At 41.1% G+C, this 15,093-nt stretch overlaps 1 protein-coding gene across 3 annotated transcripts in view; it reads left to right on the top strand.

Annotated features, from left to right (window-relative positions):
* Window positions 1-14,408, top strand: part of LOC105708453 (protein argonaute-4) — a 49,998-nt gene extending 35,590 nt beyond the window's left edge. For 2 of the 3 annotated variants that reach the window (XM_012439853.3, XM_012439844.2), the window contains exons 16-18: window positions 6,152-6,253; window positions 6,808-7,007; window positions 10,027-14,408. In XM_012439853.3, coding sequence (XP_012295276.1) covers window positions 6,152-6,253; window positions 6,808-7,007; window positions 10,027-10,135 — 411 coding nt within the window. In that variant the 3' untranslated portion in view covers window positions 10,136-14,408. The remainder of the gene's footprint in view (window positions 1-6,151; window positions 6,254-6,807; window positions 7,008-10,026) is intronic. The other variant, XM_064363680.1, reaches the window with a different exon arrangement.
* Window positions 14,409-15,093: the final 685 nt, after the last annotated feature.

Below are 15,093 nucleotides of genomic sequence, written 5' to 3' on the forward strand. Positions count from 1 at the left end.
TCCTTTCATGAGTAAACTTTTAGAAAAACAATCACGTGACTTTCTTCACATTATACCACTTGTACCTTCACATTATACTTTAATTTTCTGTAGCGTGACTTCAATTTCAGTGACTCCATTGAAGTTGTTCTCTCAATGACTTGCTCATTTCAAATCTAGAGATACTTTGTCATATTCCCACACTGACTTCTTTGTAGCACTCAAAACAATGATTGCCTTATTTGACCTTAGCAAAATGACTTTTCAGCCTTACTACCCATCTCTGTAATCAGACTTTTTTTTTTTTTTTTTTTTTTGAGACAAAGTTTCACTCTGTCACGATCTCGGCTCACTTCAACCTCTGCCTCCCAGGTTCAAATGATTCTCCTACCTCAGTCTACCAAGTCGTTGGGATTAGTTGTGCGCCACCACACCCAGCTAATTTTTGTATTTGTAGTACAGATGGGTTTCACTGTGTTAGCCAGACTGGTCTCGGACTCCTGACCTCAATTGATTCACCTACCTCGGCCTCCCAAAGTGCTGGGATTACAGGCATGAGCCACTGCACCTGGCCTGTAATCAGACTTTTTTGATTCCTCTTTCTCCTTCTGCCCGTTAAACACTGATATTTCCCGGCATTTCATACTTCTCCCTCTTCTCGTCTTAATTTCAGTTCTCTCTTCAGTGTCATCCACTTTTCTGGGCTAATTTCTTTGCTTGTAGATTTCTAAATCTGTGTTTCTAGTCCCAGTTACTCTATTCAGCTCCTGGTCTGTTACTTGTAGTTATCTACCACACATATTTGCATAGATTCTCTATGCACTGTATCAGTCAAGATAGGCCAGGCTGTGCTAACAACAGCAACAAAAATCCAAATCTTAGTGGCTTACAAAGACTTGTTTCTTACTCACATTACACATTCATTGTGACTCTGCTGCAGCTGTGACCCTGTTGTCCTCCCTTTGGAACCTAGGCTGACAAAGAAGCATCTATCTGGAACATTGCCAGTCATACTGGCAGAGGGGAGAAAAGATACACGACAAGCCATGTGCTGGCCCAGAAGTAACACATTTCCGGCCTCATTTTATCAGCCAAAGGAAGTTACTCCTGAGATAATTGGGTGTGGATGTTATAATCCTCCCCCAGGGAGGGGCATGGGGATATTTGGCACCAGTAATACAATCTACCACAGGCATTTCAAGCAAAACATGTCTAAACCTTTTATTTGTTGTTTTATCCCCATCCAAAACCTATTCCTCCCGTAATTTTCCTTTTATTCTGTTACTTGGCATCACTGTATTAAGTCAACCAAGCTAGACACTTCAGAGTTGCCTTTAAGTTCTTTGCCCCTTTTCTGGTCCCTTCCTACGCATTTATAACATAGTCTCTGTGTTCTGCCCTGAAATCTCTCTGGTCTCAGTTCTTCCTCTTGTGTGTTCCGGCCGCTCTAGGCAGAACTGTTTTGTATTGCAGGAGACTCCAGGAAGTCTCCTTGTCTCCATTCTTCCTTCACAAGAGCATCCTCTACCCTGCTGTGAAAACACAGATCTTATTGTGCCACTCTACTGCTTGGAAATCTTCAGGTATTCCCCATTGCTTACCAAATGCTTTCCTGTGGTGTGTTTAGTGTTTTCCCAAAGTGGCCAAGACAACATTTGCATTTTATCTTACATCATGACCTTATACATCTTCCATTTCCCATATCCACTCTACATTCTTATCTCTAGAACGAGTACATCCCTTCCATCCACTGTTTTCATGATTTTTTAAGGTATAATATAGATACAGTAAAATGCACCCTAATTTTTTAGTATCTAGTTTTAGTTGAGTGCATACTTAAGCTTTTTCTTGTTATTTTTCATATTTTTGAGATAGTCTTGTCCTGTCACTTAGGCTGGAGTGCAATGATGTATATTATCATGGCTCACTGCAGCCTCGGCCTCCTGGGCTCAAGCAATTCTCCCATCTCAGCCTTCTGAGTAGCTGGGACTACAGGCCAGTGCCACCACACTTGGCTAATTAAAAAATATATATATATACATTTTTAGGGACAGGATCTAACTTTGTTTCCCAGATTGGTCTTGAGCTCCTGGACTCGAGCAATCCTCCTGCCTTGGCCTCCCAAAGTGTTGGGATTACAGGCATGAGCCACCGTGCCTGGCCTGTAATCAGACTTTTTTGATTCCTCTTTCTTCTTCTGCCCATTAAACACTGATAGTTGTTTAGTGTTTAATGGGCAGAGCCACCATACCTGGCCCTAGTTTTAACAAATGCATATAGTTCTCTAACTATCACAATAAAAATACACAGTCATCCCTCAGAATCCATGGGGGGTTGGTTCCAGGATCTCCTGCAGATACCAAAATCCACATGTGCTCAAGTCCCTGATATAAAATGGTACAGCAAACTAGGCGTGGTGGTGCATACCTGTAGTCCCAGCTACTTAGGAAGCTGAGACAGTAGGATCACTTGAGCCTAGGAGTTTGAGACAAACCTGGGCAACATAACAAGACCACATCTTAAAAAAACCAAAAGTGGTATAGTAGTTGCATATAACTTGTGCACATCTTCCCATATATTTTAAAACAAGGGTGTCCAATCTTTTGTCTTCCTTGGACCACATTGGAAATGGAATTGTCCTGGGCCACACATAAAATACACTAACCATAACTGATAAGCTTTTTAAAAAAAAATCACAAACAAATCTGATAATGTTTTAAGAAAATTTACAATTTTCTTTTTTTTTTTTTGAGACCAAGTTTCACTCTGTCACCCAGGCCAGAGTGCAATGGCTTGATCTCAGCTCACTGCAACTTCTGCCTCCCAGGTTCAAGTGATTCTCCTGCCTCAGCCTCCCAAGTAGCTGGGATTACAAGCACCCACCACCATGCCCGCTGTTTGGATTTTTAGTAGAGATGGGGTTTCAGCATGTTGGCCAGGCTGATCTTGAATGCCTGGCCTCAAGTAATCCACCCACCTTGGCCTCCCAAAGTGCTGGGATGACTGGCATGAAAGCCACTGCACCGGCCCAAGTTTATGAATTTGTATTGAGCCACATTTAAAGCCGTCCTGGGGCTCGGCGTGGTGGCTCACGCCTGTATTCCCAGCACTTTGGGAGGCCCAGGTAGGTGAATCATGAGGTCAGGAGATGGAGACTATCCTGGCCAACGTGGTGAAACCCCGTCCCTACTAAAAATACGAAAATTAGCTGGGCTTGGTGGCCTGCGCCTGTAGTCCCAGCTACTCAGGAGGCTGAGGCAGGAGAATTGTTTGAACCTGGGAGGCGGAGGTTGCAGTGAGCTGAGATTGTGCATTGCAGTCCAGCCTGGGTGACAGAGCGAGAACCCGTCTCAAAATAAAAATAAAAATAAAGCCATCCTGGTCCCCATGCAGCCCATGGGCTGCAGGTTGGAAAAGCTTGCTTTAAAACATCTCTAGATTACTTATAATACCTAATACCTAATGTAAAGGCTTAAATAGTTTTTCTACTGTATTTTAATATTTGTATAAGTTTTTACTGTTGAATTGTTATTTTAAATATTTTTCTAGGTTGCTTTAGTACCAAATACAATGTAAATGCTATGTTCTATTGTTTTAAATTTTTTTCATATTAAAATTAAATTTTTAAACATGTTAACAATTTTTTGTATGTGTCAGGTCTTTAAAATTTATATTTTTATTTTTTGATTGACACATAATAATTTGTACACATTTATGGGTTTCATAGTGAGTTTTCATACATATAATGTATAGCGATCAAATCAGGGTAATTAGCATATCCAAACCTTTTTAAAGAATATCCAGTTGGTTGAATTCCTGGATACGGAACCTGTGGATACCAAGGGCTGACTATATAATAATTCTGTCATACTAAAAAGTCCTCGTGTATCCTTTTGAGTTAGCCTTTCCTTCACTCCCAGCCCCTGGCAACCACTGATACGTGTCCTGTTCTGACAGTTTTGCCTTTTCCCACATCATATAAATGGAATCATCGCCTTTGAGTCTGGCTTTATTTGCTTAGCATAATGTATTTGAGATTCATCCAAGTTGTGTATGTATTAGGAATTTGTCCTTTTTTATTGCTGAGTAGTATTTCATAATATGGATGAGCCACAGTTTGCTTATCTATTTCTGAGTTTAGGGGTATTTGGCGTGTTTCCTGTTTTTTACTCTATTTCCCTTTCCAGCTCCTACTTATCTTAAAAGGCATAGCTCACCTACTCACCAGCTTATCCCAATGCCTCCCATATTCCCTTATCACATTGTGTTACAGTTTATTGTATATAATTTTCACGAAGGCATGAAGGCAAGTTTATTAGTTATCTTGATGCCACTGGCTGTCATCCCAACATCTGCTGCAGAGCCTAGCAGTCACTTGGGTGCTCAAGCAGTAACTGCTGAATTGAAAAGGCCTGGATTTTCTTTTCTCCAAGGCACCACCTCTTCAGGCTGTCATATGTAGAACCAGAGACTTTTTTTTTTTTAAGGATAAAATAAATTTAGAAAGTGCTATATACTCCATATCCCTCTTAAAGATTATACATGACAAAATAAAGGTTCTGAAAAGTCATACATTAGAAAAAACCTTTCTAACTTTAGTTTGACCCCATGTTTCTCAGGTTTGTTTCACCATAAAATACCCACACACATCCTACAAAACTAATTTTCCTAAAGAACACACTTTGGGAAAAAAATGCAATTTAACAATAGTTAAAATGGAGCCAAGTAAACTCCCATCAAATTTGTGCCTGTATGCTAAATAAACATGTTCATATTGAACCCTGCTATACAGCAGAAGAGGGTGACCAAATAGCAAGATTGAATTCCTTCCCTTGTAATGCATTTCTGAAGTTCCCCTCGTGCCTTCCTAGAAATTTGATTTTCAAATTTTGTCTGTAGAGTTTTTGCTTGGAGTTTTAAAAGGGTAAGAGAGTGTCACCTAATTTTATAAATGATTAGATTGAGGTTTAAAGATATTAAGCTTTGTTCAAGGTATATAGTTGCAAGTCTGGGCCTAGATCTGAAACTGGTTTTTTAGTTCTCATTTAAGTGCTTTCGTCCTAATAATCATTTGCCAGTGACTTTTTTTTTTTTAAATAAAATATTGGCCGGGCACAGTGCCTCACGCTTGTAATTCCAGCTACTTGGGAGGCCGAGGCTACTTGGGATCACTAGGTCAGGAATTTGAGGCCAGCCTGGCCAACAGAGTGAAACCCCATGTCTGCTAAAAATACAAAAAGATTAGCTGGGCATGATGGTGGGCGCCTGTAATCCCAGCTATTTGGGAGGCTAGGTAGGAGGTGGAAGTTGCAGTGAGACAAGATCGCACCACTACACTCCAGTTCCAGCGACAATGTGAGACTCCGTCTCAAAAAAAAAAAAAAAAAAAAAAGTATTCGTTATTGCCATTTGCGGTCGCTCACACCTGTAGTCCTAGCACTTTGGGAGGCCAAGGCAGGAGAAGTGCTTGAGCCCAGGAGTTTGAGACCAGCCTGGGCAACAAAATGAGATCCTGTCTTTCCAAAGAAAACATTAGCCAAACATGATGGCATGTGCCTATGGCCCCAACTACTGAGGAGGCTGAGGTGAAAGGATCCCTTGAGGCCAGGAGTCCAAAGTTGCAGTAAGCTATAATCCTGCCAGTGCCCTCCAGCCTGGGTCACAGAATGAGACCTTGTCTCAAAAAAAAAAAAAAAAAAGAAAAGAAAAAGAAAAAGAAAAAAGTATTAGTTATGTTGAACCTGGTAAACCAGTTTAAAGATTCCTTAAACTTACTTTTACTGAAAGTTGTGAATTTTTTTTACTCCAAGTAAGGAATAAAACTTTTCTCAGAAAGTTTATCTATCTTAAATGTTAAATGTTTTTTCCCTTTGTGAACATACCACTGTGTCATCTGTGAATATAAGATAATGTTGTAGCCCAAAGCCACGGGGAAGTTTTTTTTGTCCGTATCCCCTGAAGAAATCCTGGAGCATATTTGTGAAAATACTTCAGGTTAAAATGGTTGGGCTAAGGGAAAGTTACAGAAGATTCAACATTTGAATGAAAGTGATTTTCAACACTTCATTTAAGAGACATTTACCAGCTTGCTCCCGATTAACACACAAAAGAAAAAAATGGCCTGAGCACAGTTTGGCACTTTGATGACTAATTACTTTTTTGTTTTTTGTAGGTAGGTAAAAGTGGGAATGTACCAGCAGGCACTACGGTGGACAGCACCATCACACATCCATCTGAGTTTGACTTTTACCTCTGTAGTCATGCAGGAATTCAGGTAATTTGGAGGCTGGTTCAGATCTTGGACTTGATATGGAGATGTTTGCAGATTCAGCAACTAGCTTGAGTAGACTTACTATTTAACACTGTGCCTAACTTTGTTAATGCTTGTATCCTAGAATTGTTATCTTTTGGTCTAGGTATCTGCTTGTAGGTGTGGTAGGCAGAAGTATTTCTGAGTTTAAGGAATAGGTTTCAATTATTTTCTCCTCTCGTGTCATGTCAAAAATATATTAATCAGGCCAGGTGCGGTGGCCCATGCCTGTAATCTGAGCACTTTGGGAGGCCTAAGTGGACAGATCACCTGAGGTCACAAGTTTGAGACCAGTCTGAGCAATGTGGTGAAACCCGTCTCTACTAAAAAATACAAAAATTAGCTGGGCATGGTGGCATGCACCTCTAGTCCCAGCTACTTGGGAGGCTGAGGCGGGAGAATTGCAAACCCCAGAGGCAGAGGTTTCAATGAGCTAAGATTGCACCACTGCACTCCAGCCTCGGTGACAGAGCAACAGTCCATCTCAAAAAAAATTAATCATAAAACTCTCTCCCCAGGGAACCAGCCGTCCCTCACATTACCAGGTCTTGTGGGATGACAACTGCTTCACTGCAGATGAACTCCAGCTGCTGACTTACCAGCTGTGTCACACGTATGTGAGGTGCACTCGCTCCGTCTCTATTCCAGCCCCTGCATATTATGCCCGGCTTGTAGCATTTAGGGCAAGGTATCATCTGGTGGATAAAGATCATGACAGGCAAGTTTCTTAGGCACAATAAAGTCTCTTTATATTTTAGCAGCATGTTAAAAAAAAATGAGCTACAAAAAAAAAAAAAAAATGAGCTACTACAGAAAACTTTTTTTTTTTTTTTTTTTTTTTTTTGAGACGGAGTGTCGCTCTTGTTACCCAGGCTGGAGTGCAATGGCGCGATCTCGGCTCACCGCAACCTCCGCCTCCTGGGTTCAGGCAATTCTCCTGCCTCAGCCTCCTGAGTAGCTGGGATTACAGGCACGCACCACCATGCCCAGCTAATTTTTTGTATTAGTAGAGACGGGGTTTCACCATGTTGACCAGGATGGTCTCGATCTCTTGACCTCGTGATCCACCCGCCTCGGCCTCCCAAAGTGCTGGGATTACAGGCTTGAGCCACCGCACCCGGCGCCAGAAAACTTTTAAGGATTGAAACTTCCTCGCAGGGTTTAAATTGTAAGAAACAAATAAAATTCATGTGCCTCTGAGAGCTTATAATGTGACTTTTGGTCCGAGAAGTGCTCAGGCTTGTTTATACTTGTATTGTGTCTCTAAAGGAGTTTAATTTGGAGCTGCCTGTGGTTTTCCCACAGAGCAAAATGCATTTCAGTTCTGCTCAGGTCCTAAGTAGCCTCAAAAAGTGGTCAGCACAGTACCCTGGCTCCAGTCAAAGCAGTCACAGGGCTGTGGATTCCACTTCATGCAAGTGGGGAGGCCTGACCAGTTCACTTTGCTTTTGGTACATTCTGATGTGTGTGTGGGGAGGGGATGCAGCCCATTCTCTCTCAAATAAGCATCTCAAGAGAATCAGAGAATCTGATATTTTGACCTATTCCTAAGCTACTATTAAATAGCCAAACAAGCTCTCTACGTTAATTTTCTTTTCCAAATGACCATCTGTGAAGTGTAGCAGTTTCTGGGCTCTTCCCCAAGTCTGAATTCAGCTGCTAAATAGTAGACATTCCACTGCAAGTCTATTTCTGTAAGGATTGAAAATACACTGTTATGGAAAATGTCCAGCTGTGGCTTTGTACCCTCCATACTGCAATGTGATTTCATTTATTCAGCATATTTATTAGGTATTGACTATGTGCCCAGTACTGTGCTAGGTGCTAGAAATACTAACATGAGTAAGACATGTTTCTTGTCCACAGGGATTTTATGTTTCAGTATGGGAGACAATGCAGGCAAATATGCAACTAACAAGTAGCCCAAGTCAGTGTAGATAAAAGTGCAATGGGACACCAGAGGAGAGGTTTTAAAGAAGATTTCGGCCAGGCGCAGTGGCTCACGCCTATAATCCCAGCACTTTGGGAGGCCGAGGCGGGTGGATCACGAGGTCAAGAGATTGAGACCATCCTGGTCAACAAGATGAAACCCCGTCTCTACTAAAAAAAATACAAAAATTAGCTGGGCATGGTGGCACACGCCTGTAGTCCCAGCTACTCGGGAGGCTGAGGCAGGAGAATTCCTTGAACCCAGGAGGCGGAGGTTACGGTGAGCCGAGATTGCGCCACTGCACTCCAGCCTGGGTAACAAAAGCGAAACTCCGTCTCAAAAAAAAAAAAGATTTCATAGCTGGATGGGTAGAATTTGGCTCTACAAAAAAGAGAAAAGAATTTTCAGAGCAGAGAGAACAATGGACACAAAGGAGAGAAAGCAAGTGACATGTTTGTACAGTAGCAAGTTTTCTTTGGCTGGAGGATATTAAAGGGGAACAGCAGGCATGAGGCTGGAAAAGTATGTTAGAGCAAGACTGTGTTTGTTAAATGTAAAATGCTATTCCTAGGATAGAATAGACAGGACTTAACAGTTAATTGAATATTTGTAGTGGAGGAGAGGATGAAGTAAAAGATGGCTAAGATTTTGAACCTAGAAGATAAAGATAATAATCACTTAAAGAGAAAGTCAGAAGAGGGAAGAGCTTGTCAAGCCCTTTATATCACATGGTATCCTTAAGTAGTATGTTTAGAAGTTGTTGTTACTCCAAAAGACCAAAGTTCAGAGGAGTTATTACGTATCCAAGGTTATATAGTTAGCGAGGGGAAAACAAGAAGAGACTGGTGGCACAGTAGCATATGCTGGGAATCTCCTATGTTCCATCCCTGTGCTAGGTACACAGATGCATTCATTCAACTAATGGTTTATTGAGACTCTGTTATGTTATGTGCTGGACACTAAGGATACAGTGGTGAGCAAGGGGGACAAAGTTGCTTCTTTCTTGGAGTTTACATCCCTGTGGGAAAATAATTACCAAAGTAAAAATTTAATTTCAATTGTGTTTCGTACCATGAAAGAAAAATATAGGATTCTGTGAGAGCGTGTTCCAGGTGGCTCTGACCCGGACCTTAAAGAAGATTTCTATGGGTAAAAATGACATTTGACTGAAGCCTAAAGAAATTAGCCAGGCGTAATGGGCAGTAGAAATCTTTACACAGGCCGGGCGCGGTGGCTCAAGCCTGTAATCCCAGCACTTTGGGAGGCCGAGGCGGGCGGATCACGAGGTCAAGAGATCGAGACCATCCTGGTCAGCATGGTGAAACCCCGTCTCTACTCAAAATACAAAAAATTAGCTGGGCATAGTGGTGCGTGCCTGTAATCCCAGCTTCTCAGGAGGCTGAGGCAGGAGAAATGCCTGAATCCAGGAGGCAGAGGTTGTGGTGAGCCAAGATCGCGCCATTGCACTCCAGCCTGGGTAACAAGAGTGCAACTCTGTCTCAAAAAAAAAAAAAAAAAAGAAATCTTTACACAGATACTATTAAGGATTTGTGTCTTTGCAGACATTATATTATTTAATTCTTGCGGCAGCCCATTAAAGTTCCGTTGAGCCAACTGATATTTAGAGGGACATAACAAATTATTCCAAGAAGCCAAAGCTTGAGCCTAAGATCTCCTAGAATCTAGTACTGTTTGTGGTATTTGAAACGTGAAGTTTGAAGTGGTCTTCTGTTACAGCTGTTCTTTTTTTTCTTTTTCTTTTTCTTTTTTTTTTTTTTTGCTTTCTTTTGTTTTATTTTCTTTACAGTGCGGAAGGCAGTCATGTGTCAGGACAGAGCAACGGCCGGGATCCTCAGGCCTTGGCTAAGGCTGTGCAAATCCACCATGATACCCAGCACACGATGTATTTTGCCTGAGAGTTTCAGAAAAAGAACTCAACCAGTTTGGCACCCCATGCAGCCTCAAAATGTTTCAAATGCCTACCGCCTCTAGATGGAGCCAAGTTGACTTCAGGTGGTCTTCTACCAGCAGCTCGGAATAGTTGCACTGAATCTATACTTGCAGCACTGTCTGATGCGTCAACAAAATTGAGCCATTTTTTTAAAGTAATAGATACTCATAGATTATCTTTTCTGATGCACTGGACTGAATTTTTACCTCAATGTGCAAAGGCTAATGAGCCTGAACTTTCTAAAGGACTTTACAAGAAGGATTTCTATGGAATATTTTGCTAGCTGTGGTGTTCACCGCATCCCTCTAGTCTTAGAAGAGAAGATTGTTCCTTTTTTCTGTAGTCATTGAGTGGGGTGTATGCATAAGTGGGAGAGAAAAACCAAACGATCTACTTCAAGTTCAGTGTAACTATTTAATTGTGTGGGTCCATAGACTTTTTAATGAAGATTTCTGACTTTGCCACTGTAAATGCCTTTAACGAGCATTAATTTTTGAAAGTTTTACAGAGTTTTATTAGTTTTACTACTTTATCTTATTGATCTCTGCAGACTTGTGCTGGTGCAAGAACATGCTGCCAGGCAATTTGCACTATATTTGGCTGCAGATTCAAATAGGCAGTTCTCTTATTTGGTCGACTTTTGTGAATGTGTGACATAAACAGATGGAATGCATGTCACAGTGACAGAGATAACACTGCCATGGCAAAAGTACTCATGTTTCCCCCATTTGAAAAAAAAAATTAGCTTTTAGTATTTTTCCAAGTTTTCAAAAGTGCCCATTTTATGCTGCTGTGTGGTTTGTTAGATCTAAATGATTTTTAAACTTTTCTCATAGAAACTTAACTTTGGCAATAAACATTTTTTAAGGTCTCTCCTCTTCCTTCCCCAACAGTGTAGTTTTCTAGATGAGATTTCGGTATGATTTTATCAGCTCTTTCTTATATATCATAATCTGGCAATTTCTGAAACCAGTCAGAAAAGACATATATTTCCATGCCTTTTTAAAGAATTATTTTTACCTGTTTTATATTCACAGTTGGTGTCCTGTCACTTTGTTTTAAAATAAGCTAGAACCAGGATGCTTCCTTATTGGAAAGGCTTTGCCAGTCCTTAAGGTACATTGAGTGATGCTGCAACTTGCAAAAATGTACCAGCATTTAAAATTTCTTTTCCTGGGAATCAAGGTAACTCACACGAATACTCGCAGAACAAACTTTTTGCTTCTCTTTCGACCTGAAATGTACTTGGTGGGTTTTCCTTCCTTTTATTAAGCTAAAACTGTGTGGAAAAGGTCGATTTTTCTTAGTAAATTCTGGATTCCCCTCACAGGGAGATGGGATTCCTTCCTTGTCCAAACAAAGGGAGTTGCTCTACAGCCAGCATCAGTTAAAATGTAGGGGAAAATGTATTCTGTATGTAGTGTAGATAATACTTTGTGAATGGACAACCGTTACATAGTGTCTTGGTAGCTCCAGCCAGTGTTTCCCAGCCCAGATTTTACTGACTTGTAATTCTCTATCCAGGACATCACGAGTGAGAGATGGAAAGGGGGATAAAAGGCCTGGAGTCACACTCCATATAGCTGAGGAAGGTGCTAGGGAAAGAGATAGACACAATGTGGTGAAAACAATTTTGCCACCCCTGTCTGGAAACTGCTGGTGGGGAAATGATGGTGAAGGGTGTTGAACTCATTAGATGGTCCAAATCTCATGAACTAGCCTTCTCAAAATCCCAGCAATATAAAGCACTGTTTTTCTTCAGTCGTTTAAACAAACTTGTAAATACATTGAAGTTTACATTTCCAAGTGCTGTTGATCAGCAGCGCCACCTGTGTTTGCTGAGACTGGTCTCCGAGAGAGTTTTACAATGTTGATCGAGGCCTGTTTCTCATTAGGATGAGTGCAGACGTCCTTAATCCCTGCAGACAGTGGGATGAAAGCAAGTTCTGTAACTGAAGCACAACATAGGCAGGAGTGAAGAGATGGCAGATGTTAATTTCTTAAAAATTTCCTTTTTTTTTTTTTTTTTGCAAATACCTCACTTGGATAATACAAATCAGGACATGTTGGTGAGGGGCTGGCTGCTGCTTTTATTCGTACTTGTTCAGGGAGAGCACAAAGAATACCCTTCAGCATGGCCACTCTGGACTCAAGAGGAGGAAAAAAACGGAAGCTTTTTTAGGAGAAGGAGGACTCGCTGGAGTCCAAGATGCGAAGAACTCTTGGTGGCTGGCTGGCCAGCGGGCACCACATCTGCACCTGAGTGCCTCGGGCTTGCTTATTAATAACGCACAGAAGAAGCATCACTTCTCACCATCTCCTGGCATGTATGGAGCAGGGAGCAAGGCCATGTGCCAGAAAGCCCTGATTAGCTTGCCTTGCTCTACGCTCAACCTCAAACAATACCACTTGTAAGACCTCAGTCAGTCCTGGTACACTGGGGTAAATCAGTGTGGTGGTAGAAGAAAAGCCGGGAGGCCTATTTTTATAGGAAAATAGTACCACTAAAGGTGCAATGCTGTCATTTTGGACAAAAGGAAAGAAATTTGGAAGAACTGAGATTATTGGCAAAAACTTGCTGAGGGGTGAATCTTTAAGAGCTAATCACTGCAGAATCAGAGTTGCAGCAATACGATTGCAAGCAAGTCTGAATGCATAGTTTTACTCTAATTCGGCTTGACAATTTGAATAGGTAACCCCTTTGGGACTGACTGAATCGTTATGCATGTGTCAATCAATGGGAGGTGTGCATTCTCTAGAAGTAGTTTTAGGCTGTTTGGTTTGTTTTTGTTTTTTAAATGCAGCCTGTTTAGGCACTGTCATGTGGTGTGAAAGATTTAAATGTAACAACGCTAAAGAGTAACCATTTGGGGATAAGAAGTGGGGACACTGGCCGGGTGCGGTAATCCCAGAACTTTGGGAGGCCAAGGCAGGTGGATCACCTGAGGTCAGGAGTTCGAGACCAGCCTGGCCAACATGGTGAAACCATGTCTACTAAAAATACAAAAAATTAGCTGGGCATGGTAGCGGATGCCTGTAATCCCAGCTACTTGGGAGGCTGAGGCAGGAGAATCGCTTGAACCTGGAAGGTGGAGGGTGCAGTGAGCTAGATTGCACCACTGCACTCCAGTCTGGGTAACAAGAGTGAAACTCTGTCTCAAAAAAAAAAAAAAAAGAAAAGAAAAGAAGTGGGGACATTATGAGAGTGGCGATGACCCAAATGTTGAACCAATTATGTTTTGGTGGTGGTGGTGTTAGCTGTTGAATCCTGAATGGTTTATAAAGTGAATTAGCTGGCTGAATGTAGCCAGTGTTCTGGGCAGCAGAACATATTCATTCTTACTGTAAATTCTATTTGCTGCTTCCAAAGGTGATGATTTTCAAGCAGACATGTTGTATATGGTCTGTGTTTTAGGATCTGGTGCCCGGCCTGTATCAGAGCCTACCTACCTGGCAAAGCTGCCTACCCTTCGAGTGGGAAAATACAATCCACTGTTTAACAAGGCTCACTCTCTCCACCCTGTCCTAACAATCTTTTGTGAATGTGCTGTAAGATTTTCTTGCTCAATAGCAAGGTGGTAGCTCTGCTTTCATTTTAAGAAAGTGGAGGCTGAGGGCATTGTATCAATACTGCTTCAACTCCAAGAAGTTTTCCTTGTAAAATTAAAGGAAAGATCTTGTTGTTGATCACCATTTTCTTATGCCTTGCTATTGACATATTCATGCTCTTTCTATGTCTAGTGGCTGAAAATGTTCGCATTTGTTCATTTGACTAATGGTGTGATTTTTGTTTCTATATTAGACCTGTAATGTTTTAAAATGTATTTTATTAAATTTGGACTGGATGTATGTCTCTAGCAATACGAGGTACTTTCTTAACTATTAAGGGAGGGGCTGTATCCCCATGTTGAGATAAGATGATGATTGTTTAAATTTTGCAATTTTTTTTTTGGCCTGCAGGGATGTTTTGTGTGTATGTGTCCAAAAAAGGAATAAATTGGCATTTTTGTGCCAAAAGTTGTTTTTCTTGTCAATTGTCTAATAAATATGCAGTACACTGTAATGTCAACATACATGTTGCTTTTTAAAAACAATTTTCTCAATATGAGAAATTTTACAAAGAACAGTGGAAGAACTTTGTGTTTTTAACTCCTGGGTCTCCCTATTTTTAAAAATTGCTGTTTGGTATACAAGTATTATGTGTCAATTAAAACTAAAATAAAACTTTTAAAAAAATCGCTATTTGGGAATTTTAAAAGAGCTTTCAGTAACATTTCACATATGAAAACTTTTACAAGATTGATTGGAGTTCTGGATATGGCTCTTAATGGGAAGATCTATTTAAGCAATGCTTGAGAAGAATCTTCAGTCTCCAGAGGGCAGTGTGGTCACACACTTTATAAGACTTCTTCAGAGGAGAAGCTGTTCAAATTTATCCAACCTGGGGCTACCCAGTCTCATGTTTATAAAAATTCCCACCAGCAAAGCCCTTTTGCTAAGTTATGGCAGGGACAATTCCTTAGGGAATTTGTAGTTTGCCAGAGGAGAAAGCTCTGCATGTAACTCTACTAGAAGGTAGCTGTTTTTTCCATCTGTGTACTATCTCCTCCATATTTATCAGTTATCAAACATTTATCATGAACTGGGTACATGCCTTGCTTTGCCTAGGTGCTGGGAAGACAGAAGAGTAAAAACTTAATTCTTCAAAGAATTCATTTTAATTTAGCATGGGATGGAGGAAGAGGCAGTGAGATTAACACTGAGTGCCTACTATATGTCAGTCACTTTATTTTTTTCCTTTTTTTGAGACAGAGTCTTGCTCTGTCTCCCAGACTGGAGTGCAGTGGCGCAATCTTGGCTCACCACAACCTCTGCCTCCCAGATTCAAGCGATTCTCCTGCCTCAGCCTATGGAGTAGCTGGG

This window comes from Aotus nancymaae, unplaced genomic scaffold, assembly GCF_030222135.1.
Source record: "Aotus nancymaae isolate 86718 unplaced genomic scaffold, 86718_ANA_hifiasm-v0.15.2.pri h1tg000053l, whole genome shotgun sequence".
In the NCBI taxonomy this organism is placed as follows: domain Eukaryota; kingdom Metazoa; phylum Chordata; class Mammalia; order Primates; family Aotidae; genus Aotus; species Aotus nancymaae.